Below are 27,552 nucleotides of genomic sequence, written 5' to 3' on the forward strand. Positions count from 1 at the left end.
TTTAGTATTTAAACATATTACTATATAGTTTGTGTTATTCAGAGAATATATATGTTTAACAATCTGAAATTAACCAGCAAACAAGTGACTGTGGAAAAGAGTTACATACAAATTTTGTAAAATATATATTAGGGAAAGGTAACCAAAAGTGGTTATATTAACATACTGTATATATAAAAGCTTATACAGTACACTACATTTTAATCCCAAAGAAAAATGTACATATTAAGCCTTTTATTACAGCATTCTTTTTCAGTATAAATATGTGGATTAAAAGGTATAAGTGAGTGTTTTAGGCACAAAAAAAACCTTACAATTTTTGTACAAAAAATATGATTCTAGAGTAAGCCTGCTTTTGCAGAGTCCATTTTTCACCTTCTTGGTTAGCTGAAGAGATAAAACAGTCAGGAAAATAGCACCTAAGAATGTATCTTAGTCTTCTGTTTATGGCAAATTGTTTAAGTAGAAGTGATTACGCTAAATGCCAGATTTCTTAGCTAGCCAGGTTAAGAAGAGGATTTTTGTTTGTTTGTTTGTTTTTGTTTTTTAAAGTGAGGGAATTCTGGCTGATGAATCCCTGTTAATTTGCAAGACACATGGTGACAATAAGGGAGATCTTTCGAGGGGAGCTTGTGTATTACTTTAGAGTCTCCTCATTCTTTCTGTGGATGGAGTTGTAGACTTGCATTCATTCATAAGCACAGGCCAATTGATTTCCCATTCACAACTTTCCCAGTGTAGCTGGGCAGGGGGCGCTGGTCTCCTTAAAGGAGCATTGGCGTAGACTTATCGGCAGGCACAGGTTTCCACAGACATATTGGGGTACACCTTTAAAACAACATTTTTGTTCTCGTCAAAGAACAAGACGCTGAGGGAGTTCATCTTGTCAGGAACGCAGCAGGGTTCGGGAATGCCTGGAATGATTCCCACGGCTTTTACAATGCTCTGGATTGTGGCATGATTCGATGGCCGCACAATCTGGAACAGAGAAGGAAATAAATTACCCCTTCATTTATGGGAAGTCACTTTCCCATGGGCTTGGAAAAGAACAGTAGGTTTTTTTTTTCTTTTTTGAACACATGAAAATATGAGCCCAGATCATGGCTTCTCTCAGGCCAGTGAGCCAGAGGGGTGCAAAGCACAGAGACACCCCCTGCCCCCTTACCTGGACGGGATTCTTAGCCAAGAGGCAGCTATCGGTCAGACTGCAGTGCTCACACTCCCTTTAGCTTGTGCATATAGGAGAGCACTGGCTAGCACTCCATGACCTAGGATGGGGGCATGGCGAGGCTACTGCAACTTGCAGCTGGAGTGAGGCGATTCCCTCTCCCTGCTATGTAGACAGGTCTCACTGCCTTCAGCCCCTGCTTGCTCACAATAGGTTCTCCCTTTTCCTCCACCTCAGCAGGTGTCTGGCACCCAGCGGCCTGTGATGTTTGGAGGAAACCATTGGCTCAAAAGCAAAAGGGGTATGAAGTGAGTTTGCAGTTCAACTGGAGCAATAGTGGTGCCTTAAACCACTTAAACCCAGCTTGTGTTACTTTTACTACTGGTTTTCTAATAGCAACAGACCAGTGATGTTCAGCAATGGGGAGACTTTAAAAAGGTATGACAGAATGGAAAGAGTTAAGTACAAGGTAATAAAATAAGCCAGGAATAAGTTCTTAGTATTTGGATCCAGGTACTGAAAGCACACTTCATCCAGTACTCTGCAATCCAAAAAACGCAGTTCAGCTCCAGCTTGTTGCTCAGCTACTTTATTAGGTACATAACAGCTCTTCGCCTATGCTGGCCAAGCCCAGCTGCAGGGAGGTTTACATACAAGGTGGTACCACAATTCCAATTCATGTCATACACTACCCAACTTACGTACAACTTTCTTAGCTACTAACATATGTACTTCTTGCATGTAAGGACCAATCGCTTTGCAGATTTAAGGCAAGCTCATCCTCTCAGGGTATTCCTTCCTACTTTGCTTACTATAAACATACCCACAACAGTTGCTTTCTATAAACATACCCACAATTGTTAGTTTCTGCCTCCCTTATTTACTAACAAGAGTTAATTGTTTCAGCAATTCCTTGTTCAGGCTTGTCTTAACTTGGGGATGCTCATATCTTAGTTAGCACTACATTTGATAGTCAAACCTTGATCTGGCCATATGGGGAAACATTTGCCATGAACAATTGTGTACCAAATCGGTGCACACAGTTTCCGCAAACACATGCCTGCAGATCTGAAAATCCAGGGTTTCATATGAAGGAAGTCCCTTCACCCACTATTGAAATGCAGCAACCTCTAGGATGGAACATGGCAGCTGTTGAACAGCACACAGCAGCATTACACAGCTATTTAGGATAGAAACAATACCACATGCAGCTGAAACTGTAGGATGATTTAAGAAGGTAGAGTTAGTTTTTCCCTGCCATAACAAAAACATTGCTGCTTTCACTGAAATGAAAAACCTGGCATGCATTTGATTTTTTTTATATACAGGGAAGGGTTTTAGGAGAACAGGTTTGATCCTCTTACTTTAACAGTCATAACATAATATCTCTTGCTGCTTTTTAGCGACAGCTGCACATCAGTACAAACTCAGCCATGCTAAAATTTTCAAATGTTCTCAAACTAAACCAAGGAACTTGGCTCTACTATGAGGGTACGCTATGTGCTGGTCCTTCAGGTTCCAAGACAGTGTCCCTACGACAAGTCTTGTCGAGCGCCTTATCCTTACTCAGTCCAGGCTTAGAATTTTGCCAGTCTTGCAGGAAGCCTGGCCCAAATTTTGAGCAACTGTGAGCTAGCTTTTGCTTTATCTTTGTACCAGTGCATGCTCGTAAAGGAAAGCTTGCAAGAGTCAGAGCTGAAGGCACAGCAGGGATGGTGCTGAGGCAGTGGTATAGTCATGGTCCAGATGTTACATGGTAGTGAGTTTAAGCTACACACTGCAGGCCAAATTCTGTCTTCATTTACTCCTTATCCAGTCCCACTTCAGGAGCAATTTGGTCCTAAAAGTACAGAAGGGTGGGGCTGACACAGGGGAAAAAAACAGCCAGGAGGTGTAAGATAAAGTAGCCACCCCACACCTTGTATCTTACACCTTCAGACCCTCATTAATTGCTTTCCTCTTCTACAATCCCACCAGGTAAGAAGTTATACCTACTATGCCAATTTCCTGACTCACGCCAGCCTAAGAACTGGGTGTTATCTTAGGGTTTTGACTTCCCCCTCTCCTGGAAAACAGAAAAACCAGGCAACACTTAACTAGTTTCAGGAAAGTTTCATTTTTGGCTTTGAGCCTTGGACAAAGTGAAACTCATGGGTTTGAAATCTCACAAAGGCTGAAAGTGAAAAAGCTCTCACTACCATAGATCTCACAGACAGGCACTTGTGGCATGATTATAAAGCTCCTGGTCCTCCACAGTTATTAGACAGGACGAGGGTGTGTTGCAGCAGAGAGCTTAATAAATATGGGAACTTCCTGGCAGAGGGAGTTCTCTACTTGTTGCTGAAAGCATGATTCTTGTGTTTACGACTTCACCCTACATGGTGTCAGCAGTGGATCCATCTCCCTAAAGGAGTAGAGGAAAGAAAAGAGAATTGGAAAATCAGAGAGGAGACCTATGAAAGCAGGAGCAGGAAGAATGCAGAGCCTTATCTCAGCACAGCAATGGAGCCCATAATGCAAATGGCTCCATCAGAGAAGTTTGATTTTGTCAACTCAGGCAGCTGGCCTGGCTGGATCTGGAGATTTCAGCAATTCCAATAGATTTCTGTATTAATAGAAAAAACACAAGAGTAGCAGGTAAATGCCCTGATATTTGCCATGGGTGATGCTGATAAATTATGTGCCCTATCCGTCACTGATGAGGAAAAGAAAGACTACTACAAAGTGAAAGAAGCTTTTGATGTCCATTTCATAGGCAGACAGAATATTATATATGAAAGGGCCAAATGTAATAGGTGGTGCCCAGAACAATGGGAAACAGCTAAGACTTATTACTGGAGTAATAGTAGTTCATAGCCTTGCAGAACATTGCAAATATGGAATGTTAGAGGAACTAATAAGACACAGGATAGTTGTTGGTATAAGCAAGACCAATTTATCAGCACAGCTTCAGTTAGATCCTGATCTCACACTAGCAAAAGCTATAGCAAAAGTGAGAATGCAAGAAACCATAAAGAAATAGCAATGTGACTTACATGCTAGCAGCATAGGGGAGACTGCATTAGAAAACACTGACACAGCAAACAGAAAAGAATGTATGTGAATGGAGCAGTCAGACCAAATTTACAACATAAGAACAATGCACAACTGTGGCGGGGGAGGCCAAAGAACTATAGTAGGGAAGCTTGGAAAAATTGTGGAAGTTGTGGAAAGACACCATGCCATGAATGGCAACAATGTTCAGCAAAAGAGGAAGAACATGGGAGAAGCGACAAAAGGGGGCATTTTGCAATAGTGTGCAGGTCACCAAGAGTAGCGGAAACAATCCAAGAACAAGTGTTATCATCAGAGGACAATGAATCCTATCTTCTAGGGACTTCATCTCTGATAGAACAGACAACACCTTGGTACATAAATAAACAGTCAAAATCTTAAAGTGAATATTGATATTGGGGCAACAGTCACTGCAATTCCAAATACAAATTGTAATTGATCCCGGGTTGGAGATCTTCAAAGACCAAATGAAATTGTATGTGGGGCTAGAACACTGGATGTTTTGTGGCTAGTTCCTTGGAAAACTGGAGATGGGACAGAAAGTTCTTCAACATATATACATGTAAAACAAAGACTGAAAACTCCCCTACTAGGGTTGCTAGCAATATAAGGATTACACATAGTGGAGAAACTGGAATGCCTTGATGGCAAAAACTATACAGGAGATGTTTCCACGTATCTTTACAGGGCCAGGAAAGCTGTCAAAAAGTACAAAATAAAACTGGTGCCATCAGCGACTCCTTTTGCTCTCTCAGACCCATGCTGCATCTCTATACCTTTATGAGGGAAAGTCAAAGAAGAATTAAAGAGAATGAAAGATATGGGGGTTATGTTCCAGACAGAAGAATCCACTGACTGGTGTGCAGGGATGGGTGTAGTACCAAAGCCCAATTTCAAAATCTACATTAGTGTGGCTCTTACATAATTTAATAAAAAGCCTGTGCAGAGAAAGACACATGCTTCCCACAGTTGATCAGACATTAACTCAGTTATCGGAAAGTCCTCTCAGAGTTATATGCTACAGCAGGCTTCTATCAAATAACCCTGGCTAAAGAATCTATACGGCTAACTACGTTCATCACCCCATTTGGAAGGTACTGTTTCAATCATCTTCCATTGTGCATATCTTCAGCACCAGAACATTTCTAAAGGAGAATCTCACAGATTCTGTCAGGTTAGCCTGGTGGCCTCTGCCATGCAGATGATGTGTTGGTATTTGGCAGAGATAAAAATGAATCCAGTGAGCGACTACATGCAGTTTTGAGATGCTTCCAACAAGCTGGCATCACTCTGAATGAGAAATGTAAATTTGGAAAGGAGAAGATAAAATTTGTAGGACACATCATTAGAAAACAGGGAATTCATCTGGACTTAGACAAACTGAAGGCATTAAACTGAAATTAATGGTAGCAGGTTTAAAACAAACACTAGAAAGTATTTTTTCACACAATGCACTGTCAACCTCTGGAACTCCTTGCCAGAGAGTGTTGTGACTGCCAGTACTATAACAAGGTTCAAAAGGGAGCTAGATAGATTAATGGAAGATAGGTCCATCAATGACTATTAACCAGGATGGGCAGGAATGGTGTCCCTAGCCTCTGTTTGCCAGAAGCTGGGATTGGGTGACAGGGCATGGATTACTTGATGATAACCTGTCTGTTCACTCCCTTTGGGGCATCTGCCATTGGCCACTGTCAGAGGACAGGATACTGGGCTTGATGGACCTTTGGTCTGACCCAGAATGGCCGTTCTTATGTTCTTATGCATGGATCACTTATTACTCGCCTTACCTGAACCCAAATATGTTTCTGCTGCAAGAAGATTCCTGGGCATAATAAATCATTTGGGGAATTTGTTAGCAAATTTAGCTCCTCTGGATCTGGGGTAGCCCACAACAAAATGCATTTAATAAAATAAAAAAAACTACTGCTATCTCCACCTATTTTCACAAAATATTTGATAAACTATCCAACCCAGTAGCAGTGGCCGCATCTTCACGTGCTTCAGGAGCAGTGCTCTCAAAAAAGCAGCCAGAAGGAGACCACAGACCTATTGCATTCATATCAAGAAGGCTCACAGAAACCAAGCTCAAGTGGAAAAGGAAGCTCTAGCAATCACTTGTGCTTTTGAATAGCTCAGTTAATAACTGTTTGACTTGAATTTTAACATAGAAGCGGACCAAACACTCTTAGTCTCATCATTGGGTTCAAAACCACTGGATGATCATCCACCTAGGGTTCAAAGATTTTCACTATGGCTGATGCTATATTTTCTTTCAACATTAAACACATATCAAGGAAAGCGCGCCTAGCAGCAGGTGCTACCTAGAGCCCCAGCTGAGCAGCCACCAATGGAAGAAGAAAAGGCTTTAAAGAAAGATGTCAAAGTCTCCATTGATCTGGTCCTGGCAGCAATTTCAACATCTGCTAGCTGACTTCAGCAAATTAGAGATGAACAACTAAAGGAAGAGACTTGCAGGAAAATGACTCAGCTCTGCTAAAGAGGGTGCGATGGAAGGAGGCAACTCTAAAGAGACCTATCACCATATAGGCAGGAACAAAACAACCTTCACATGGCTGATCGCCTGCTTCTGAAAGGACAGCACATTCTTATCCCCATGGTACTTCAGAAAGAGGTGGTCTTCAAAATCCATAAGGGACACCAAGGTATAAACATATGTGGGGCATGAGCACAACAATTCATATGGTGGCCTGGTCTGAGTAGGCAAATTCGGACCTTAGGGCTGCAAGATATGAAACAAGAAAAACAAAACAAAATAAAACAACTGATAGAACCATTCCTTTCTACAAAGCTACCTGACCAACCTTGGCAGCAGGTAGTCACAGATTCATTTTTCTGGAAAGGACATACATATATTATTACAGTTTATTACTTCTCCAGATATATTGACTTGGCTATAGTTTCACAGACTCCATCAGCACAGGTCATCCAGAAATGAAAGTCAATATTAGCTAGCATGGAGTTCCTGAAGGCCTTATAACAGATAATGGACCTTAATTTACCTCTGAAACATTCCTAGCACTTTCACAGGACTTTGAACAACATACTAGTAGTCCACAATAACCCAGAGCAACAGGGAAGAGGAGAGAGCGGTGCAGAGTTTCAAAAGACTTCTGCAAAATCAGTGGACCCATATAAAGCACTCTTGGCATTTTTGTCAACCACCACTTACATCCTGACTATCTCCAGCAGAAGTTCTGCTGGGAAGATGACTGAAGATGCTTTACCTGTGTCACTGATCAAGCTTAAACCTAAGTGGCCTGACCTTAAGGAATTTTGAAAATGGGATGCTGAAATAAAAATTCAGCAGCAACAAAACATCAGTGTTCAACACATAACAAAAGCACTACCTGAACAGAGACCAGGGAACAAAATGGAGATCAAAAGCATCCAGACATTTGAAACTTGGCAGAAACTCCTGGATCCTACCTAGAGGAGACTCCAAAAGGACTTCTTCAGAGGTTCATCTTCAGTATTTCCCAATGCCCTACACAGGGAACTCCACACTCTCACACTCTCTCTTTCCCTCAACAGAAGTGAGAAATGGTCTGGGAGATTCATCAGCTCACCTCCAAGGCTTAATCTTTAAAGTACTGTTCAGGACTATTTACATGGAATTGATAAGAGGACACAGTAGAGTAAATAAGCTTATTTTGAATGGTTGGGAGTACACATGTTGGTTTTATAATTTAAGTTTTAATCTTTCAGATGTGGCATGGTTGTAGAGTTCCTGGTTCTCCGGAAGGAACCAGGATGTGTTGTAGAAGGGAGCTTAATAAGCACAGGAACTTCTTGGCAGAGGGAGTTCTCGAGTTGCTGCTTAAAGCGTGGCTCTTTGTTCATACTCTCACACTACAGCACTGATTTTCCACAATGACTCAATGCTAGGTAGATGCTTATAGACACAGAGCCAGATCCACAGCTGGTGTAAGTCAGCATAGCGGCACTGAAGTCAATGCAGCAGTGATGATTTACATCACCAGAAGGGCTAGGTGGTTGACATTGACAAGGGTGCGGTCCTGGAGATGTTGTTAGCAATATGTCCTCCCTGACATAAACCATGCCTCTCTGGAGGGGACTGGATGGCCCAGGAGTTGGTAAGTGGCTATAGAGCTGCTCCCCTTAGTAAGTGGAGTAGAATCCAGAGTGACTGAAAGTCATGAGGCTCATTTGTGAAATTCTCACTGATGATGGTGAACACTTATGTAAGTAGTCCCACTGAGAGGTTGCTTGCCAGCATGAGGAAGGGTTCCAGTTGTGTGGGATAAGTCTCATGACTACAATACTGGTATAGAGGGCTACAGCTGGTGCAGGTGGGATAAAAAAGGAGGAGATGTTTGTTGCATTATACTTCAAGAATATATTCACTTGTGCTGAGGTCCAGAAGGAGGTGAGAGGAAAATCAGTTGATAGTCTCTGGGTAAAGATAAAAGGGGGAAAAATAGAGGTGATATCTTGATAGGGGTTTACTATAGCCCATCAAATCAGGAAGAGGAGGTGGATGAGGCCTTTTTAGAACAAATAACAGAAATACCCAAAACACAAGACCTGATAGTAACGGGGGACTTTAACTACCCAATGACAGGTTTCAGAGTAGCAGCCGTGTTAGTCTGTATTTGCAAAAAGAAAAGGAGTACTTGTGGCACCTTAGAGACTAACAAATTTATTTGAGCATAAGCTTTCGTGAGCTACTAGTGAGCTGTACTCCTTTTCTTTTAACTACCCAGACAGCTGTTGGAAAAGTATTATGGCAAAACACAAAATTTCCAGTAAGTTCTTGGAATTCACTGGGGACAACTTTTTGTTTCAGAAAGTGGAGGAAGTAACCAGGCGGACATCCATTTTAGACTTGATTCTGACCAACAGGGAGGAATTGGTAACAAATCTGAAGGCAGGCCCGCCAACAGGGGCAAAAGGGACAATTGCCCAGGGGCCTGGGAGATTTAAAAGGGCCTGGGGGCCCCCAGCTGCAGCTGCCAGCAGCACAATGGGGCTAAGGCAGGCTTCCAGCCTGCCCTTGCTCTGCACCGCTCCCAGAAGCAGCTGAAACGTCCCTGCAGCCCTGGGGAGGGGTCTGCATGTGCTGCTCCTGCCCCGAGCGCCGACTCCACAGCTCCTATTGGCCAGGAACTGAGACCCCATGGCCCCCCTGCCTAGGAGCCGTTGCCAGAGGGGTGTGCCGGTCACTTTCGGGATCTGCCTGAGATAAGCACTGACCCCCTGGCCCCCTCCTGCACCCCAACCCCATGCCCCAGACTAGAGCCCGCGCTCCCTCCTGCACCCCAACCCCATGCCCCAGACTAGAGCCCGCACCCCCTCCTGCACCCAAACTCCCTCCCAGAGCCCGCACCCCCTCCCACATCCAAACTTCCTCCCAGGTCCTGCACCCCCACACACACCCAAACTCCCTCCCAGAGCCTGCACTCCTCACCCCCTGCTGCACCCAAACTCCATCCCAGAGTCCGACCCTGCACTCAGTGTATTCAAATTGGAAGGGCCAGATGAAATTCATACTAGAGTACTTAAGGAACTAGCTGAAGCAATCTTAGAACCGTTAGCAATTACCTTAGAGAACTCATGGAGAATGGGCAAGGTCCCAGAGGACAGGAGAAGGGTAAACATAGTATCTATCTTTAAAAAGTGGAACAAAAAGGACCCTGGGAATTATTGACCAATCAGCCTAATTTTGATACCTGGAAAGATACTGGAACAAATTATTAAGCAATCAATTTGAAAGCACCTGCAGGATAATAGGGTTATCAGGGATAGCCTGCATGGATTTTTCAAGAACAAACCATGCCAAACCAACCTAAGTTCCTTCTTTGACAGGGTTACTGGCCTAGTGGATAGGATAGGTGGGAAGCTGTAGCTGTAATATATCTTTGTTTTAGTAAGGCTTTTGACAGAGTCCCACATGACATTCTCATAAGCAAACTAGGGAAATGTAATCTAGATGAATTTATTATAAAGTGGGTGCACAACTGGTTGAAAGACCGTACTCAATATCAATTGTTTATTGTCACACTGGGTGGGTATATCTAGTGGGGTCCTGCAGGATTCAGTCCTGGGTCTGGGTACTATTTAATATTTTCATTAATGACTTGGATAAGGGAGTGGAGAGGATGTTTATACAATCTGCAGATGATACCAAGCTGGGAGGGGCTGCAAACACTTTGGAGGACAGGATTAGAATTCAAAACGACCTTGACAAATTGGCGAATTAGTCTGAATTGGACAAGATGAAATTCAATAAAGTGCAAAGTACTTCAATTAGGAAGGAAAATCAAATGCACAACTGAAAAATGGGAAATAACTGGGTAGGTGGTCGTACTGCTTAAAAGGATGGGGCCGGGGAGGAGTGGTTATAGTGGATCATAACTTGAATATGAGTCAACAATGTGATGCCTTTGAGAAAAAGGCTAATATAATTCTGGGGTGTATTAAAAAGAGTGTCGTATGTAAGACATGGGAGCTAATTGTCTTGCTCTACTTGGCACCGTTGAGGCCTCAGCTGGAGTATTCTGTCCAGTTCTGGTGCCACACTTTAGAAAAGATGTGGAGAAAATGGAAAGAGTCCAGAGGAGAGTGACAAAAATTATAAAAGCTTTAGGAAACCCGAGCTATGAGGAAAGGTTAAAAAAACTGGGCATGTTTACTCTTGAGAAAAGACTGAGGCGGGACCTGATAGTCTTTCAATATCTTAAGGGCTGTTATAAAGAGAATGATGATCAATCGTTCTCCAGGTCCACTGAAGTTAGGACGAGAAGTAATGGGCTTAATCTGCAGCAAGGGAGATTTAGGCTTGATATTAGGAAAAACCTTCTAACTCTAAGGATAGTCAAACTCTGAAATTGGCTTCCAAGGGAGGTTGTGGAATCCCCGTCACTGGAAGTTTTTAAGAACAGGCTGGACAAACATCTGTCTGGGATGATCTAGGTTTACTTGGTTCTGCCTCCGCACAGGGGGCTGGACTTGATGGCCTCTCGAGGTCCCTTCCAGCCCAACATTTCTATGATTCTTTTGTTGGGGAGATCAAAGTGAACTGGTTAGTGGCACTCAATTCCCAGCAGACAGGCATCCACACAATCAAAACTGGCCACCATCAGAAGTGGCAATTGTTTGGCAATCCCAGGCTAGTGATTGACAGGCCATGGAAAAGGGACTTATCCCTTACCTCACAGGAAGCCTCTCCAGGGCAGGGGAGAGGCACTTGGGCAAGGTGTGTCAGTGTGCAGTGCTGATTCCTGTGTTTTGGGCATAGATTGAGGACTTCACTCTCTAGTCAGGTTTCAGAGTAACAGCCGTGTTAGTCTGTATTCGCAAAAAGAAAAGGAGTACTTGTGGCACCTTAGAGACTAACCAATTTATTTGAGCATAAGCTTTCGTGAGCTACAGCTAGCTCATGAAAGCTTATGCTCAAATAAATTGGTTAGTCTCTAAGGTGCCACAAGTACTCCTTTTCTTTTTACTCTCTAGTCAGTTCATTATTAAGATCCCAGCAGAAAGGAAAACACTTCTCTTCTGATTTGTTGATGCTCAGCATCCCAGATGTACCACATGGCTCCAGTATTGTATCCCACAAATAGAGCACTTAGTTCTTTAGTTACAGCATATCAATCTCCCATTCCTGTGTTGGCTGGTCTAGGACAAGTTTTCAGAGCAGCCTGAACCTGACCTCTAACTTTTATGATATCCAAAATCACATCCCCACATTTTTGACCACCTCGTTTTGGGTGACCACGTTTTTACATGTCCCAACATTTGTATTTGCCCTTAGAAATAGTATTCTCCCCCCCCCCCCGCCCCCCAAACTCCTGGAAATTAAGTAGTTTGCCTGCTTGGAAGTGGATAGCTGAAGACTGTATCCAAAAAATTAGTTTCCCTTCTCTGTGCTCAAATTGTGGGTGCTCAAACTTAGAAGCAATGACAGAAAATTTGGCTTTATATCTCAGTATTGTATTTATTTTCTCTGAAATACAAGTTGTGAGCAGCCAGTAAGCAGACTTTCCAGAACAGTGGGATATAACAAGAGACGGGCCCAAACCAAAACCACAGATCTGAACCCACACAAATTTTGGATCTGCATCTATCAGAATTTCAACTCTGTGGCTCAGATACATCTACATGCCTAATACTTCTGAAGGCCAAGTAGTGACAGCATGAAAACTGGATTTATTTTGACACCTGAATAACTAGAGGGACCTACGTCTATAGTTTGCTGTTCCTTACCTTAGAAACAACTTAGCCTATTTATGATATATTTCAGATTTAAGATTTTTTTGTATTCTGACTAAGAATTCTTCACTTACTTTTGGCCTGGAACAGCAGCTTTAATACAGAAAAACTGACATAATCAATTTGTTCACAAGAACCCAGATTTTTTGGTGCAAAGGGGCTTATGGCTGAAGCACAGGATTGAGAGTCTGATGTACATTCTATGCCAGAGACTTCACAGGTGGCCTCTGTGCCTCTGTGCCTTGGTTTCCCCATCTGTAAAAAGGGATGACACCTATTTCAGTTTTTGGAGATTCTCTGATGTAAAGCATTATCCATTATTTGTGTGATTCATAGGCTAAGGCCGGAAGGGTCCACTGTGATCATTTAGCCTGACCCACTACTTAACACCGGCCATAGGACTCCCTCAATTAATTCCTTTTCAAACTAGAGAAGATCTTTTCAGAAAAATATCTAATCTTGATTTTAAAATTGCCAGTGATGGAGAATTCACCACAACTCTTGGTAATTTTTTTCCCAATGATTAATTACTCTCATGGTTAAAATATGGTGCCTTAGTTCTAGTATGAATTTGTCTAGCCTTTGGATCTTGTTTGTTTGCTGGATTGAGAGCCCTTTATCATCAAATTTTTGTTCCTCATAAAGGTACTTATAGGCTGTGATTAAGCCACCCCTTAACCGTCTCTTTGTAAACTAAATAGATTGAGCTCCTTCAGTCTCTCACTATAAGGCATGTTTTCCAAGCCTTTAATTATTCTCGTGGCTCTTCTCTGAACCCTCTCCAATCTATCAACATCCTTGTTGAACTGTTGACATCTGAACCGGACACAGTATTGCAGAAGTGGTCGCCAAATACAGAGGTAATACAACCTTGCTACTCAAAAGTCCTCAGTATGTACATTATGCTTAACTGCTCATCTAAACAGTTTGCATGTACACAAGCATTTTCTATGTAAGAACATAAGAATGGCCATACTGCGTCAGACCAATGGTCCATTTAGCCCAGTATCCTGTCTTCCCAAGAGTGGCCAATGCCAGGTGCTACAAGGGGAATGAAAAGAAAAGATAATCATGAAGTGATCTATCCCATGTTGACCATTCACAGCTTCTGGCAAACAGAGGCTAAGGACACCATCCCTGCTCATCTTGGTTAATAGCCACTGATGGACCTATCCTCCACAAACTTATCTAGTTCCCTTTTGAACCCTGTTATAGTCTTGGCCTTCACAACATCCTCTAGCAAGGAGTTCCAGAGGTTGACTGTGTGTTGTGTTAAGAAATACTTTCTTTTGTTTGTTTTAAACCTGCTGCCTATTAATTTCATTTGGTGACCTCTAGTTCTTGTGTTATGAGGAGTAAATAACACTTCCTGATTTACTTTCTCCACACCAGTCATGATTTTATAGACCTCTATCATGTCCCCCTTAGTCGTCTCTTTTCCAAGCTGAAGAGTCCCAGTCTTTTTCATCTCTCCTCATATGGAAGCTGTTCCATACCACTAATCATTTTTTTGCCCTTTTCTGTACCTTTTCCAATTCAAATATATCTTTTTTGAGATGGGGTGACCAGATCTGCATGCAATATTCAATATGTTGGTGTACCATGGATTTATATAGAGGCAATATGATATTTCCTGTCTTATTATCTATCCCTTTCCTGATGATTCTCAAATTCTGTTCTCTTTTCTGATTGCCACTGAGTGGATGTTTTCAAAGAACTATCCACAATGACTCCAAGATCTCTTTCTTGAGTGGTAACAGCTAATTTAGACTCCATCATTTTATAAGTATAATTGGGATTATGTTTTCCAATGTGCATTACTTTACATTTATCCACATTGAATTTCATCTGCCATTTTGTTGCCCAGTCACCCAGTTCTGTGAGATCCCTTTGGAACTCTTTGCAGTCTGCTTTCGATTTAACTATCTTGAGTAGTTTTGTATCATCTGCAAATTTTGTGACCTCACTGTTTACCCCTTTTTCCAGATCACTTATGAATATATTGAATAGGACTGGTCCTAGTACAGAACCCTGGGGGACACCAATATTTACCACTCTCCATTCTGAAAACTGGCCATTTATTCCTATCCTTTGTTTCCTATCTTTTAACTAGTTACTGATCCAGGAGATGACCTTTCCTCTTATCCCATGACAGCTTACTTTGCTTAAGAGCCTTTGGTGAAGGACCTTGTGAAAGGCATTCTGAAAATCTAAGTACGCTATATCCACTGGATCACCCTTGTTGACCCCCTCAAAGAATTCTAGTGGATTGGGGAGGCATGATTTCCCTTTACAAAAACCATGTGGACTCTTCCCCAACAAATGTACATTTGTCGGGTTTCTGAAGTTGTATAAGTTGTGCCCTGCTTTGAAAGTGTGTTATTTAAAAATCCAAGTCTCTACAAAATTAATTCTCTCCATATCTCATAAGAATTCCATAGATTATCCTTTCCAGTATTTTCAAGTATTATGGTGCCCTGTCGAGGGAACAAATGATATCTACACATTTGGATGTTGAAGAACATCTCCAGTGAGTGTAGAAAACTCATTTGTCTGGTACTGCTGAATGAGTAGTTAGATAGATGATTGTTTTGACATATGTGGGTTCTAGCAGCGAAGAGGAAAAGCAGGAAATCATAATAACCACAATGTACATCTTGGGTCAAATCTAGAAGGCAAAGCTCCCACAGGACTTCAGCTTGGAACTTTATTAATAAGTTTCATCTACTTCTATAGAAGGAATTCAGAACACTGCAGTAACATTATTATAAGATGTATTCTTGAGCCCCATTAATGTAGAATCTTCCCTCCCATCCAAAAGCAAGTTGAAGATTTGGTGATAATAGTTTAATTCATTGCGTATGCCTGTGGTTTGAGGTCATAAAACTAGAAATACTGGGATGAAGTGTAAGTTGCAGATTCATATTAAGAAAAATGCCTTAATGGCTATATCTGTTAGGTTTCAGAATAGGCTCTGAATAATTTGGTGGAAACCCTATAGTGGACAGAGCACTGGACTGGAACTCAGGAGACTTGGGTTTATTTCCTGGCTTCAGCACTAGCCTGCTGGGTGACCTTGGGCAAGTCACATCACCTCTCTGTGCCTCAGTTTCGCCAACTGTAAAATGGGTATAGTGATACTGACCTACTTTAAAAAGGGCTTTGAGATCTGTGAATGAAAAGCACCATTTAAGAGCTAGTTATTTGCATTAAACTAGATTGGGCGGCGCATTTCAGCATTGTGAAGAAGGGAAAAATCCCACTGTAGAAGGAGCAGTTAGATGGACTAAGTAATCTTAAAATCAACTTATTGCAAATAAAGACAAGTGCATCAGCACTAGAGACTCATACTACCTTGGGCATTGGAAACTCGCAAGCCCCAGCACAGTAATATGCATCGAATGACTTGGGAGATATGATCCATTCATTCCAGCCAATGTCGGCAAAGTCCACTTTCATGTATCTTCTAGAGCAAATCCTGGGCTCGTTCCACTGTTTTCGTCTGGCTTTCTTCATGGTTTTCTCATCAAAATGTAGCATCTGAGATTTTGAGAGCAGCTCTGTGTTTTCTTGCCCTTTCCTCCTTCGGTCCTTGCGTGAGGTTTTGGGTTTTAGGGACTTGTAGGCACTTTCCCATATGTCATGTTTGTTGTATTTGTTGTTGTTATACTCCACCTCTGGCAGCTCGTTGTTCTGGATAGAGCTGGAAAGAAATATGTCCCTCCTCACCCGGGTGTCTGTGGAAGCATTGGGGGATAGGCTGGTTTCCCCATCGCTGGAAGGGAATGGATCATATCGCTGTAGAGTCACGGCCACACTGTTGGGTTCTGATATGGCCAGGTCATTAGCATAAACCAGTATGTATGGTAAGTGATTGGTTTGCTGTTTGGGGAAGCCCTGGTATTTCTCTCCAGAGTCAAGCTCCGCACAAAGGACGAGCTCACCATCCCGTTTGGATTCCTTTATGATGTGGGAGATGTCCTTCATCTGCCAAGCCCCCCGCCTGTGGAGGAACACTGTGACATTCCCTTTCACCAGCCCATAGGCGGAGTTCTGGAGAATGCTTCGGAAAACGAGGCTGAGCCGTGGGATCTGGGGCAAGTGGAGGAGGCGGCAGGATGAGTTCTTGGAGCGCTTGCAGAACGCTTCCCGGTGCCGGGGGCGCTTGTCCGAGTAAAAGTGAAATGTGGCAGTGAGGATCAACTCTGAGTCCTGCATGGACGTTAGATTGAAGCAGTACAGGGGCTTCTGGTCCAATAGCTCTGCAAGAGAGTGAAGAGAGACCAACAGATCAACACTCAGGGGACAATATATAATTAACCATGAATGCGAAGTGTCGCTAAATAGTTGGGCTTACAGACCCAATGCTCTTCTCATGTACCCCACTGTAGGCCAAGAGTGACTGGGCTCAATGGAGTTACACCAGCTTAAAACCAAGCTAAGTGAGAGGAGACTCAAAGCACCTAGAGACCCCAACAAGGTCAGTGCCCCAGTGTGCTAGCCTCTGTGTAAACACACAGGACTCCCTGCTCCAAAAGAGTTTATAGTCTAGGCAGAGAAAAGAAAGATGATCATCCCTGCTATATAGATGGAGAACAGAGACATAGGGAAATTAAGTGACTTGCCCAAGGTCACACAGGGAGTGTGTGGCAAAGATGGGAACTGAATCCAGACCTTTTGTATTCCGGCCTACTGCCTTAACCGAAAGACTAGCCTTCCTCCCAGTTCCTTCTGCACTTCCTCATTCCTATTCCTTCCCTACCTTGCTCCCTTTGCTACATCCCTCCCACAGGTCCTCTCCTCCATCCTGAGAGAAGGAACAGCCTTGAATCCAACAAGCTCAGAGCTCAGGAAGCCAGCACCCAGGATTTGCGTTCAGCCTATATACACACATGCACGCCCAAAGGTCATTCTGCTGCTGTGTAACCATCTTCCCATTGGCTGGGACAAAGCAGCCACGCCCCCATGACAGTTACCCCTCCCCTTGTGCATTGTGCTGGAGCCAAGCAGGTTCCTCCCAGTCACCAGGGACTCTGATGCTGGCACTGACAGCAGCGAGACAGTATCTCCTGTGCTCATAATGCATCCTCTATGAGTGCCCAGCTAGCACGGAGAAGGAGGAACTGACCTGACTGTTGCGTGCAGAGTGGCATAGTGCAGAGGTTCTCAAAGTGGGTGGCATGCCCCCCCAGTGGGTATGAAATGTATTCTGGTGGAAACGCGAAAAGCGTTACGAAAAAAATTTACTGTGCACATTCAGAGCTGGGCAGCTGGAGAGCAGCGGCTGCTGGCCAGGCCCTCAGCTCTGAAGGCAACGCTGCCATCAGCAGCAGCAGAGAAGTAAGGGTTCCAATGCCATACCAGAGCTTGGTGCCCAGCTAACAGCCGATGCTCTCCACTCTGCCTTCAGAGCTGGGCGAACAGAGAGTGGTGGGTGCTGGCTGCGCATCCAAGGAGGGCAGAAGATACTACAGACACAAAGAAGGGGGCACGATCAAATAAGTTTGAGAACCACTGGCATAGTGGACAGAGCAGTGGCCTGGGACTCAGGTAACCTGGGTTCTACTCCTAGCTCTGCCACTGCCCTGCTGGGTGACCATGGACAAGTCACTTCATCTCTCTGTGCCTCAGTTTAACCACCTGTTAAATGAGAACAAGGATCCTGCTCTGCTTTGCAAAGTGCTTTGAGATCTATGTGTGAAAAATGCTAGGTAGAGCTGGGTATTAATGCAGTGAGGACAGGGCAGACTAACAGGATGGGGCACAAGGGAGGGGAAGTGCAAAGCAGAGACAGGATGGGGTGGCTCTCCCATCCCACCCTTTGACCTTCCTCATGCTCTCCTGCTCCTTCCCCCATTTGGCCTAGAGGCCCTCTGGTTCCCAATAGCTGCCCTCAGCCATCCCTGGCTTTGTCACCACTGCTTCTGCTAGGTGAAAGGTTCCAGTCTCCCTGGATGCCCTTCCCTCTGCTCTGGGTACCGGTGCAAAGAAGAAGGGACTATTTGTCTCGGACGAGGAAAGTCCCATGGAGCTCTGAGACTGAGGTAATAGAGATGCTTCTAACTGGAGATGGGCCAGAACCAGCCCGAGTGAGATTTTGGGATACTTAGGTTGGGAGCCAGTTCCAAGCTTTGGGGCTTGCCCATGGCTACTAGTTGGGTAGTTCATAGGCCTTGTGTACCTTAGAGGATCTCCAGTTATGTGGCACTAAGGAGGAGCCACCAGAGAGTCAACCCAACAGGGAGGGAGGGTTTCTGGCTGCTAGGAAGTGGGGCTAGCTGGGATTTTTGCCCTATGTGAGTTCTAGCAACTCTGCCTCCCCTTACCAGGCAACTCGTCTGCCTGTCTGCTTCCTCCTTGCCCCAGTGCCAGTTCCCAACAGGAAACAAGCAGAGCCCTCCTTAGGAGGAATAGGTATAGCTCAGTGGGGCAGGGCTGTGGCGGCCACAACAGGTGGGGCAGCAGCACAAGGCTACCAGCTTCATTGCAGGAGAGGCCTGTCTGTACTCCAGCTTCTTTGCAGATGAGGGCCAAGGCAGCAAGAGGGAGTCAGAGGTGAGAGATGCAAGGGGGAAAAGAGGCCAGTGAGAACAGATCGGAGGTGTGTAACCCTAGAACACTCAGTCCTAGGGGTATAAGGATGTGGAGGTTCTAACCCTCCCCCCCCCATTCCCACCCTCCCACTTCTGCAGAGAAAGTAATCTACTGATCCAGAGTGTAGGACTGGGAATCAGGAGATATGGGTTCTACTCCAACACAGGGTTCAGGCAGGTTTGTACTCGACGTGGCTAAGCCGTGCTTCCCCAGCTACACTATTTATATACATACTAGCTCTCATTGGGCTAGCACGGGTATGTGTACGTGGGCTGGGGAATCACACTCCTAACTTGTAGCCTAAGTCACTTATATTCCTTGCCTTAGCTTCCCTATCTCTGTAATAGAGATGAGTGCTTACCTACTTCCCAGGACTTAATACTTAGCTCTTATATAGCTCTTCTCATTCACTGATCGGAAGGCACTTTACACAAGTGATGGGTAAAACTACTCCTGTTTGACAGAGGGGAGAATAGAGGCAGAGAGAAGGGAAGTGAGTTGGTCACAGTCACACAGTAGCTCAAGAGCTGAGACTAGTAGCCAGGTTCTACTCACAGTCCAGTTCGATATCTGCTAGACTCTGCTGCAACTGTTTACAAAATGCCTTCATAGCTGCAGGTACACACGCAGAACTTCAGTGCAATATAGTTTCATACCCCATCACCCCCTTTCTCCACCCCCCAACTACTAGGGATATGGGCATGAAATCAGGGCTCTGCTAATTCTTCCCCACCAGAAATTAATTCATAATCACACCAATCAAGCACACAGCTGGTGCTGAAGAGACGTTGGACGTCCTTCTGCAGTGGCCAAGTAGTAGCAAGAGACCCAGGTGAAACGGATTGGGGAGGTAAAGGCCCCTCAACAGCTTTAACTAGTGTGGAATGAAGCTGCTAGACTGTTAACCAGGCCAGACTGATCACAGTGTTGGCTGCCAGTTCATTTCCTATTGAAGTTATCTGGGACCCAGTTATTTTCTGAGGCTACCTTTCCCCTTCTGCCCCATCCTAGCAGTTATGGTCAGTGGGGAACATCAGTTGCTGATTCCCAGCGGAACTCACTATCGGGGGTAAGGTGCCATCGGCCACATGCACACACCGTAGTGCTTATGTCTGCTTTACATGCACAAGGTTCTGGATTTGAGTCCCAGTGGGACCAGCTGATCCAAAGAGCCACCAGTTGCAGTACAGAATGGAAGATACACCTTCATCCAGGCCTTCTTGTAAGTATGCAAATCAACTGGTAATTAATATGACTATTTCCAGGGAATAATCAGACAGGAGACTAAGGAAGATGCAATGTAGAATATGGGAGGGTGTGGAATATTGCTCACTGTTTTGGGAGGGCAGTTGACAACAGAAAACACATCTGAGGTTTCCAGAGTATTTTAGATAGGAACTAAGACTAATATTCCTATAAGTCAGGTAGTATGTTTCCCTATTTTACAAATACATTCTCTCATTTCTATTTCTCTATTTAAGACCAATGTTTTCAAACTTGGGTGTTTGATTTTCAGAGGTGCTGAGTACCCACAGCTCCTGTTGTCTTCACCTGGGACAGTGGGAACTCATCATATCTGTAAATGAGGTACTTCTACATTTAGGAACCTAAAATAGATGTAAATCTCTAACCTTTGAAGATTTTCACCTATAAAGCTTGTCTGAGGTCACCCACCAAACCTATGGCACAGTGGGACTTCTAATCCTATACTTTAGCCAGTAGACCATGCTTCCTCCCTGTATGCAGCATTTGGGGGTCTAGTTTAATGCACAGGGGAAAATATACTTTGTTTTGGCACATATGTCCAAGTTCTGGTCCTACTGTAGTCAGTGGCAAGACTCCTATTACACAGGATTTGATCCTTAGGATTCAAACCTGACTCTTAACCTCTAAGCATTGCAATATTCTGCATGCAAAATACCTGTGTAATTAGCACTTGTACCGTGTGCTGTTATTCCGTGGAGCAAGTAGCTATTCAAACCATCCCCTGAATTGTCCCATAAGGTACAGTTTATTCAAGTTTTAGAGGGCCATTTGAAAACGGCACCAGAATCAGCAGACCGTGCCCTCAATCTGTTATATATCAAAACAAAATCTTGGTGTTTTTATTTATGTGACACAGCCGTAAGGGCATTCCTGGCTCAAAAGAGTGGTAGCTTCCCTTCTAATTTATCCATAGCCCTAGGTGTAAAGCATTTACATATTTCAAGAGCTGCATGGATCTGAAAGGTGTAAACACCACAGGGAAAGTCTGTCCTTGGAGTCCCATAGCATAGGGTTCCCACTGAAGACAATGGAAACCAAGGACACAGCTGACAACAGAATATAGCACGCCAAGGAGGGCAAGAATTAGGATGATCTAGGGTAATATAAATAAAAGTAGCAGGATGAAAACAAGCACAGGAAAGCTTAGATTGGTTGTTAATCGTTAGATCCGTTAGGCTATGGAATAGCCTCAAGCAGTCCAGCTTCTACTCTGTTCTCCTGGAGACATTTAAGACTGGGCATTACACTGGAGAATGTCTTGTAGGGTACAATGCCATATGTCTTGGGGTAGGGTTGATGGAGTAAACTCCCTAATCGGTTTATTTCCATCTGATGTCTCTGGTGCTATGTACAGCAAAATGAATACTTTTACCTGCTAAACTCCACTTTTTACTTGTTCCAAGAACACATGGCATCCCCTAAAAACACCATCATCAGCCTTACAATAGTCTCTGAAGTAATGGGTCATTTGCCCCCTTATCATATTGACATCTACCTTGACATCAGTTGGCCGGGCTGAAAAAACAGGCCTTCAATTGATATTGTTGATGTTAGCTAGCCAAAGCATCTCCGCTGTTCTTCACACTTTAATATAGGCATCTAATCAGCAGTAGCATCTGGATGCCTAAACCAACCTCAGAGCCCCATTGTGCTGAGTGTGGTGCACACACAGTAAAAAACAGTCTCTGCCCCAAAGAACTTACAGTTGAAAGAGACCAAGGAAGAAGTATTAGCCCTATTGTATAGAAGGGGGATGGAGGCATGGAGAAGCTAAGTGACTTGCTTAAGGTTACACAGGAAATCTGTGGCAGAGCCAGGAACTGAACCTGGACCTCCCAAGTTTCAGCCCAGTGCCTTAAAGAAGTCCAAAGGCTACAGTGCTTCAAGCAGAGATGGCTGGAAAAGGGAATTTCCATTTAGCTGGAAATTCCACAGTTGTGACACTTCGTTCCAAGGCAACACAAGACACTGACATTGTGGAATTTCCATTGAAATGGGATGATCCAATGACATGAGACAATCCACTTTTGTGTTGGCTTACCAGGTGACATACCTGCAGCCAGCCAGCTTACCTGCCCTGCCCATCTGCCAGGCTGGAAATGAGGCTGGCTGGTTTCTTTTGAACCTGTTGACAGAATTGACACATTCCCACAGAACATTTCAATTCTGTCTGTGACCCTAAGAATCTGTCAAAATGCCACCTGACAAAAGGGTTCATTGTTCTGTAACAGTAGCTCCTGAGAGGCCTGATGAACTCACTACACCCAACACATTGCTTTTATAGTATTTATCCAAAGATCCCCAAGAAAGTGTCAGACTGTTGAATCAGCATTTTCCGACGGAGCAGTTTTCCCACTGGAAAATTTTCAGCCAGCTCCAGTCTCAAGGGTTAAGTCTAGTCATACAATCACAAGGTGAAGTCTAGTGACAGGTAGCCCTCCAAAGGGTCAGCATTCAGGTTTCATTTGGGTAGCCCCAGTTTATTCAAGCCTCTGGAGACTGGGAAAGTGGGGCTAGACATATCAACAAGCTTTCCCATACCAACTACCATGAGCAGAAGCAGAAACAGCCTCTTAGCATTTCCATGTCCTGCTGGACACCAGGCGTGGCCACTGCTCCAGTCAGGAAAGCATGGGAAAAAGTGTCTCTCTGTGATGACATAGCCATTGTTTTGGCAATATAGAGGTCCATGGTCCAGATGAAGGAGTCCGGCTGTTCAGCAGACACTCCACTAGGGGACTCCAAAGCAGTTGCATGACTTCAGACTAGAGCTAGGCTGCATTTTGAGGAGGATTTCAACATTTCAAAATTTGGTTTCATTCCAATTCAGAACAAAAAGTCCAAAATTTTGATGTTCTCCACAAAATGGAATGGGACCCTGGAAGAGCCATGTGGGCAAAGTGGCAGGAGACCAAGTTGCCTGTGCCTTTATTAAGCTCTCTTTGTGCATGTGCATTATGATGCAATCTTTAAGTACATGATTGCATTGCTATTCCCACATCTGCATGACCCCTGTCTTATTCAGTGCATAAGATGGAGGTACTCAGGGAGTGAGTCGGGGTTGTGTAGCAAAGGAGGCTGGTCTGTGTTGGAGCCCTGCTTTGTTTGTTCACGAAGTTGGGAAGCGTGTAGTAATGAGACATGAACGGAAAGGACAGTCTCGTGGTTTAGACACGCTTGAATACTGCCCAGGAGAACTGAATTCTGTCTGCTGCAAAAGCGTAGGTGATTCTCAGCGAGTCACAGGTGGTCATAAATTGTGCGTCCGGCTTTCTGGATGCCCAGTGGGAAACATCTGGGGCCAGATTTGCAGAACTGCTGAGCACTCACGACTGCAGCTGAAGCCATTTGGCGCTGTGCTTTGAACATATGGAGTTCTGAGTGCTTGGAAACAAAAATCAAGCCTGGGGAGTCTCAGATTGGGAGCCCGAAGTGAGCGGATACTTTTGCCAATTTGGGCCTTAATATGTTTGCCTCACATCCCCATTTGGAACATAGGGTTGGTGCCTCCCGGTTGTCCAACACCCCTATGAGGTAATGCCATTGCTCTTTGTGCAGCACTCTTATTACAGCAAGGAGCACTACAGATGAGCCCACGAGGAAGTTAACTTGGTATTCGGTGCAAAGTTTAGATGGTGTGTAGCAAATAGGGCACAGAGCTACATTTGAATGAGGAAGATGAGAAATATTGACTCACTACTCAGTCAGTGAGCACCATCCATGCTATGCAGTGAATGAGGCAGGGATCCAGTGGAGGAAAACATTAGTAAGTGATCTTGTCATTAAAGACAGTCTCATAATGTATATGTACCAGGGGGACAAATTAAGATCACATGGGCAACCCTAATTCTGGCATTTCTTAACTTCAGAGTGCTTGATCCAACTGTCTTTTAAATATGTAATATGATATATCCTAATGCAAACAGCCTTATGTTACAGCGGACCATATGAATCTTAGGAAGGGTGTACCCAAGAATTTTTTTTAACCTAGAGCTATCACTGGAAGAGGGAAATGAACAGATTTTATAGCTGCCACATTGTTTTGCCTATCGCAGTAAAGGGTTGCCATAGATGTGATCTGAACAGAAATTTCATGTATGTTGCTAAAAGAAAGTGATGCTTCCCTGCCCCCCAAATTTCCCCTCTTCCAAGAACTCTAGAATAGCATGAGGGAAAGGAAGGGAAAATCAGATCATTTCTCCCATACTGGTCTTGGGCACCCTTATAGTTAATCTCAGAAAATAGTGATCCATATTTTGTAAATTACCAGGGACAATAATGAGAAAAGAATGTTATTTCCTTAATCACTCAACCACAAGGGGCCTGGTGGAGGGGCTTTCCTCTTTCAGGCTGCTGAAGAAAGGAGATCTAGTAAAGAAGACACTAGGTTGGGAGTCAGAACACTGGTTTCAGACCTGGCATTGCAGTTTACTCACTGTATGAGTCTGGGCAAGTTACTTCCAATGTTCTGTGCCTCAGCTGGACTATCAATAAGATGGATATAAAAATACCCGCCTTTGTGAAGTTATGTTGATCTGTGACACTGTGGGTAAGAAATGTTCCTACTTATATGCTAAGTACTATTACATTTCAATAAATGGTATGTGTGTGTGTTTTAAAATAAACTCAGCCACCCAAGTCTATTCGAGTTACTTTAAAAACAGATTAACCAGAGTATGAGTAAGATTACATCATAGGAAAGAAGGAATTGGCTTAACAGATCAGACCAGTGGTCCAGGACCCTGTCTCAGGCAGTAGCCAGTATTAACTGCTTCACTGGAAAGTGCAAGAAATGCTGTAGTAGGACGATAGGGAATCATCTGCCATTGGGGAAGTTTCTTCCTAGGCCCTGTCAGTAAATGGTTGGCTAATGCTCTGATACAGGAGGGTTCATCTCCCTTCCAAATGTCTGGGGTTTTTAATAAAACTCTAGAAGTGCACATTAACCTTACACGAATTCAACTGAGCATCAGCTCTGTGCAGAAAATGTTGTTCATTTTAAATGACATTTTACAGATACTTACAATGCTGAAAAGTAAGTTAACATGCATTTTTATAGCGATGACTTGCTAATAACTGCTTACTATAAAATCTTACATACTGCATTGCACTTCACAGAATGCAAATGTCTTTAAAAACCTAAGAAATCCTGACACAGATTCAAGTTTTGAATGTGCTTATCTAAAACATCCTGAATGCACTAAAATGAAAAGCCTCTTTTGAAGTGAGAAAAATGATACATGTATTGGAATTCCAAAAGGGAGGGTTTTTTTTTTATTTTGCTGATCTTTCCTAATTTAGTCTAAACAATATCTTAACCCTGTGCTGGAAAAGGTTTCCCAAAGATGCCATTTGCCCAGGCACTAACCTCAGTGATGTAATTTTTTTTTTAACAAAGTGCCAAATAAGCATCAGTCTAAATATTGAACATGGCTTTTCTTCAGTTAAGTGACGGACAGTTTCCTAGATTGATTTATCAAACGCGTTTCAGAATAAAGCGTTTTGGATGCAGCCGGTCTCCTATTGCTGCCCTACATCAAAGGAAGACAGATTCCCCCACCCGCTCTATATCTTTTTAGAGCTAATACTAGGTACCACGGGAAGAGAGTGAGCCGTTAGAGAAGTCCCATAGGTGGCGCTGTTTCTAACAGCAGCTTCTGGGAGTCTTTGAAAGACTTGGATGCAAAAAAAAAAAAAATCGGTGAAGTTTGCACAGTTGTCATCCTAGTTGGGGACTATTTAATGATCTTAGGAGCGAGGAGACCCCTCTGAACTAGCGGGAGGGCCTCTGGGCAACCGCTTCCCCTGGCTGATAGCTTTCTGCCAGGCCAAGGGCTGCTCTCAAAAAGGCGGACAGTAGTTTTTTGGTAAACAAATGAGTACTCTGCCGGCTTCTGGGCACGCAGGAAGACTGGACGTGGCTCCCGGAGCAAAGCGACGGGGCAGCGTAGGTGTTACTAGCAGGGAAACGTCCAGCATTGCTTAGGGATAGCTCAATGGTTTGAGCAGGGGCCTGCTGAACCCAGGGTTGTGAGCTCAATCCATGAGGCGGCCATTTAGGGATCTGGGGCAAAAATTGGGGCTTGGTCCTGCTTTGAGCAGGGGGTTGGACTAGATGACCTCCTGAGGTCCCTGCCAGTCGAGGATTCAATGATCTAGGCAAGGAAGCCCCCGTCACCGACACTCCGCACAGCTAGGGACAGCTTCGCAGGGGTCCGCCTGCACCGGAGGGCCGGAGCTCTGCCCACGATCCCGGGGCCCCCCAACCCCGCAGTGCCTCTGACCCCCCTCCCAGCACACGCGGATCTCCCCAAGGGGCTTACCCAGCCTGGCTTTGAAGCTGCGCACCGTGTTGCCGTCCCCAGGCCGGCTGCCTTCCCGGCTGTACTTCTCGTAGAGTTTAAGCATGTGGACAGCTACCGCGTCCTGAGCGAGGCTGCCCAGCGCCGGGGAGGGCGAAGAGCCCCCCGGGGGGTCCCTGCTTGGGGAGGCGATGGCCAGGGGAGCCGCTGGGGGCCTGGGCTTGCGGCTGGCACCTTCCTCCTCCGCGGGGAGCGTGTGGCAGCCCCCCTGCCCCAGCGCCCAGAGCAGCAGCCAGCACGCCAGGCGGCCGGCCATCGGGGGGATCCTGCTGCACCGAGACCCGCGGGGAGCTGCGGAGCCGCGCGCCGGCTCGGGGATGCTGCAGCCTGGCTAGCGGCGCCCGCTGGCTGGGGCTCCAGGTTCCCCCTGCTGCAGCCGCTCTCCTGGTGCCCCGGGATGCGGGCTGGGGTGGGGAGGTGGGAGCGACCCCTCCGCGCTGCTGATGCCGAGCCCGCTCGGCCAATCCCCTGGCCCGCGAGGTGAGCAGCGCTGGCACCGGGGCTGGGGGAGGTCGGGCTGGGCTGGGGGCACGGGGGGAGGGACACACACCCGGCCATGCGCGGCTCCGAAATTGACTCGCCGGGGGGCGAGGGTTTCCGGGGGCTGGGAAAGTTTGCAGGGAGCGCTACAGTTCGTTCCCTCTGCTTCCAATACAGCGTCTGCGTTAATTCGAGCTCAGCCACTGATGGGAGACACATGTCACAGCCAGGGCTGGGGCCCCAACCTGAACAGGGGAGCACTTTGGGTTCCAGAAAGCCAGGGGAAGGAGGGAGCAGAGATTAGAACAGAATCATCGGAAGACAGCTAGGAGGAAGTCGCCCTAGTAAGCAAGTAGTAGAGAGGGATAGGTA

General features: G+C 44.9%; 1 protein-coding gene across 1 annotated transcript; it reads right to left on the reverse strand.

The window, feature by feature from the left end:
• GDF10 (growth differentiation factor 10) lies at positions 1–27,163 on the reverse strand. Its single transcript, XM_073354892.1, has 3 exons — positions 26,662–27,163; positions 15,833–16,740; positions 1–978 (listed from the first exon to the last, which is right to left on the reverse strand). The coding sequence occupies exons 1-3, from the start codon at positions 26,954–26,956 to the stop codon at positions 787–789; spliced, it is 1,395 nt and encodes a 464-aa protein (XP_073210993.1). The 5' UTR covers positions 26,957–27,163; the 3' UTR covers positions 1–786.
• Between the last annotated feature and the right edge of the window lie 389 nt (positions 27,164–27,552).

The sequence above is a fragment of the Lepidochelys kempii genome, chromosome 7 (genome assembly GCF_965140265.1).
Source record: "Lepidochelys kempii isolate rLepKem1 chromosome 7, rLepKem1.hap2, whole genome shotgun sequence".
In the NCBI taxonomy this organism is placed as follows: domain Eukaryota; kingdom Metazoa; phylum Chordata; order Testudines; family Cheloniidae; genus Lepidochelys; species Lepidochelys kempii.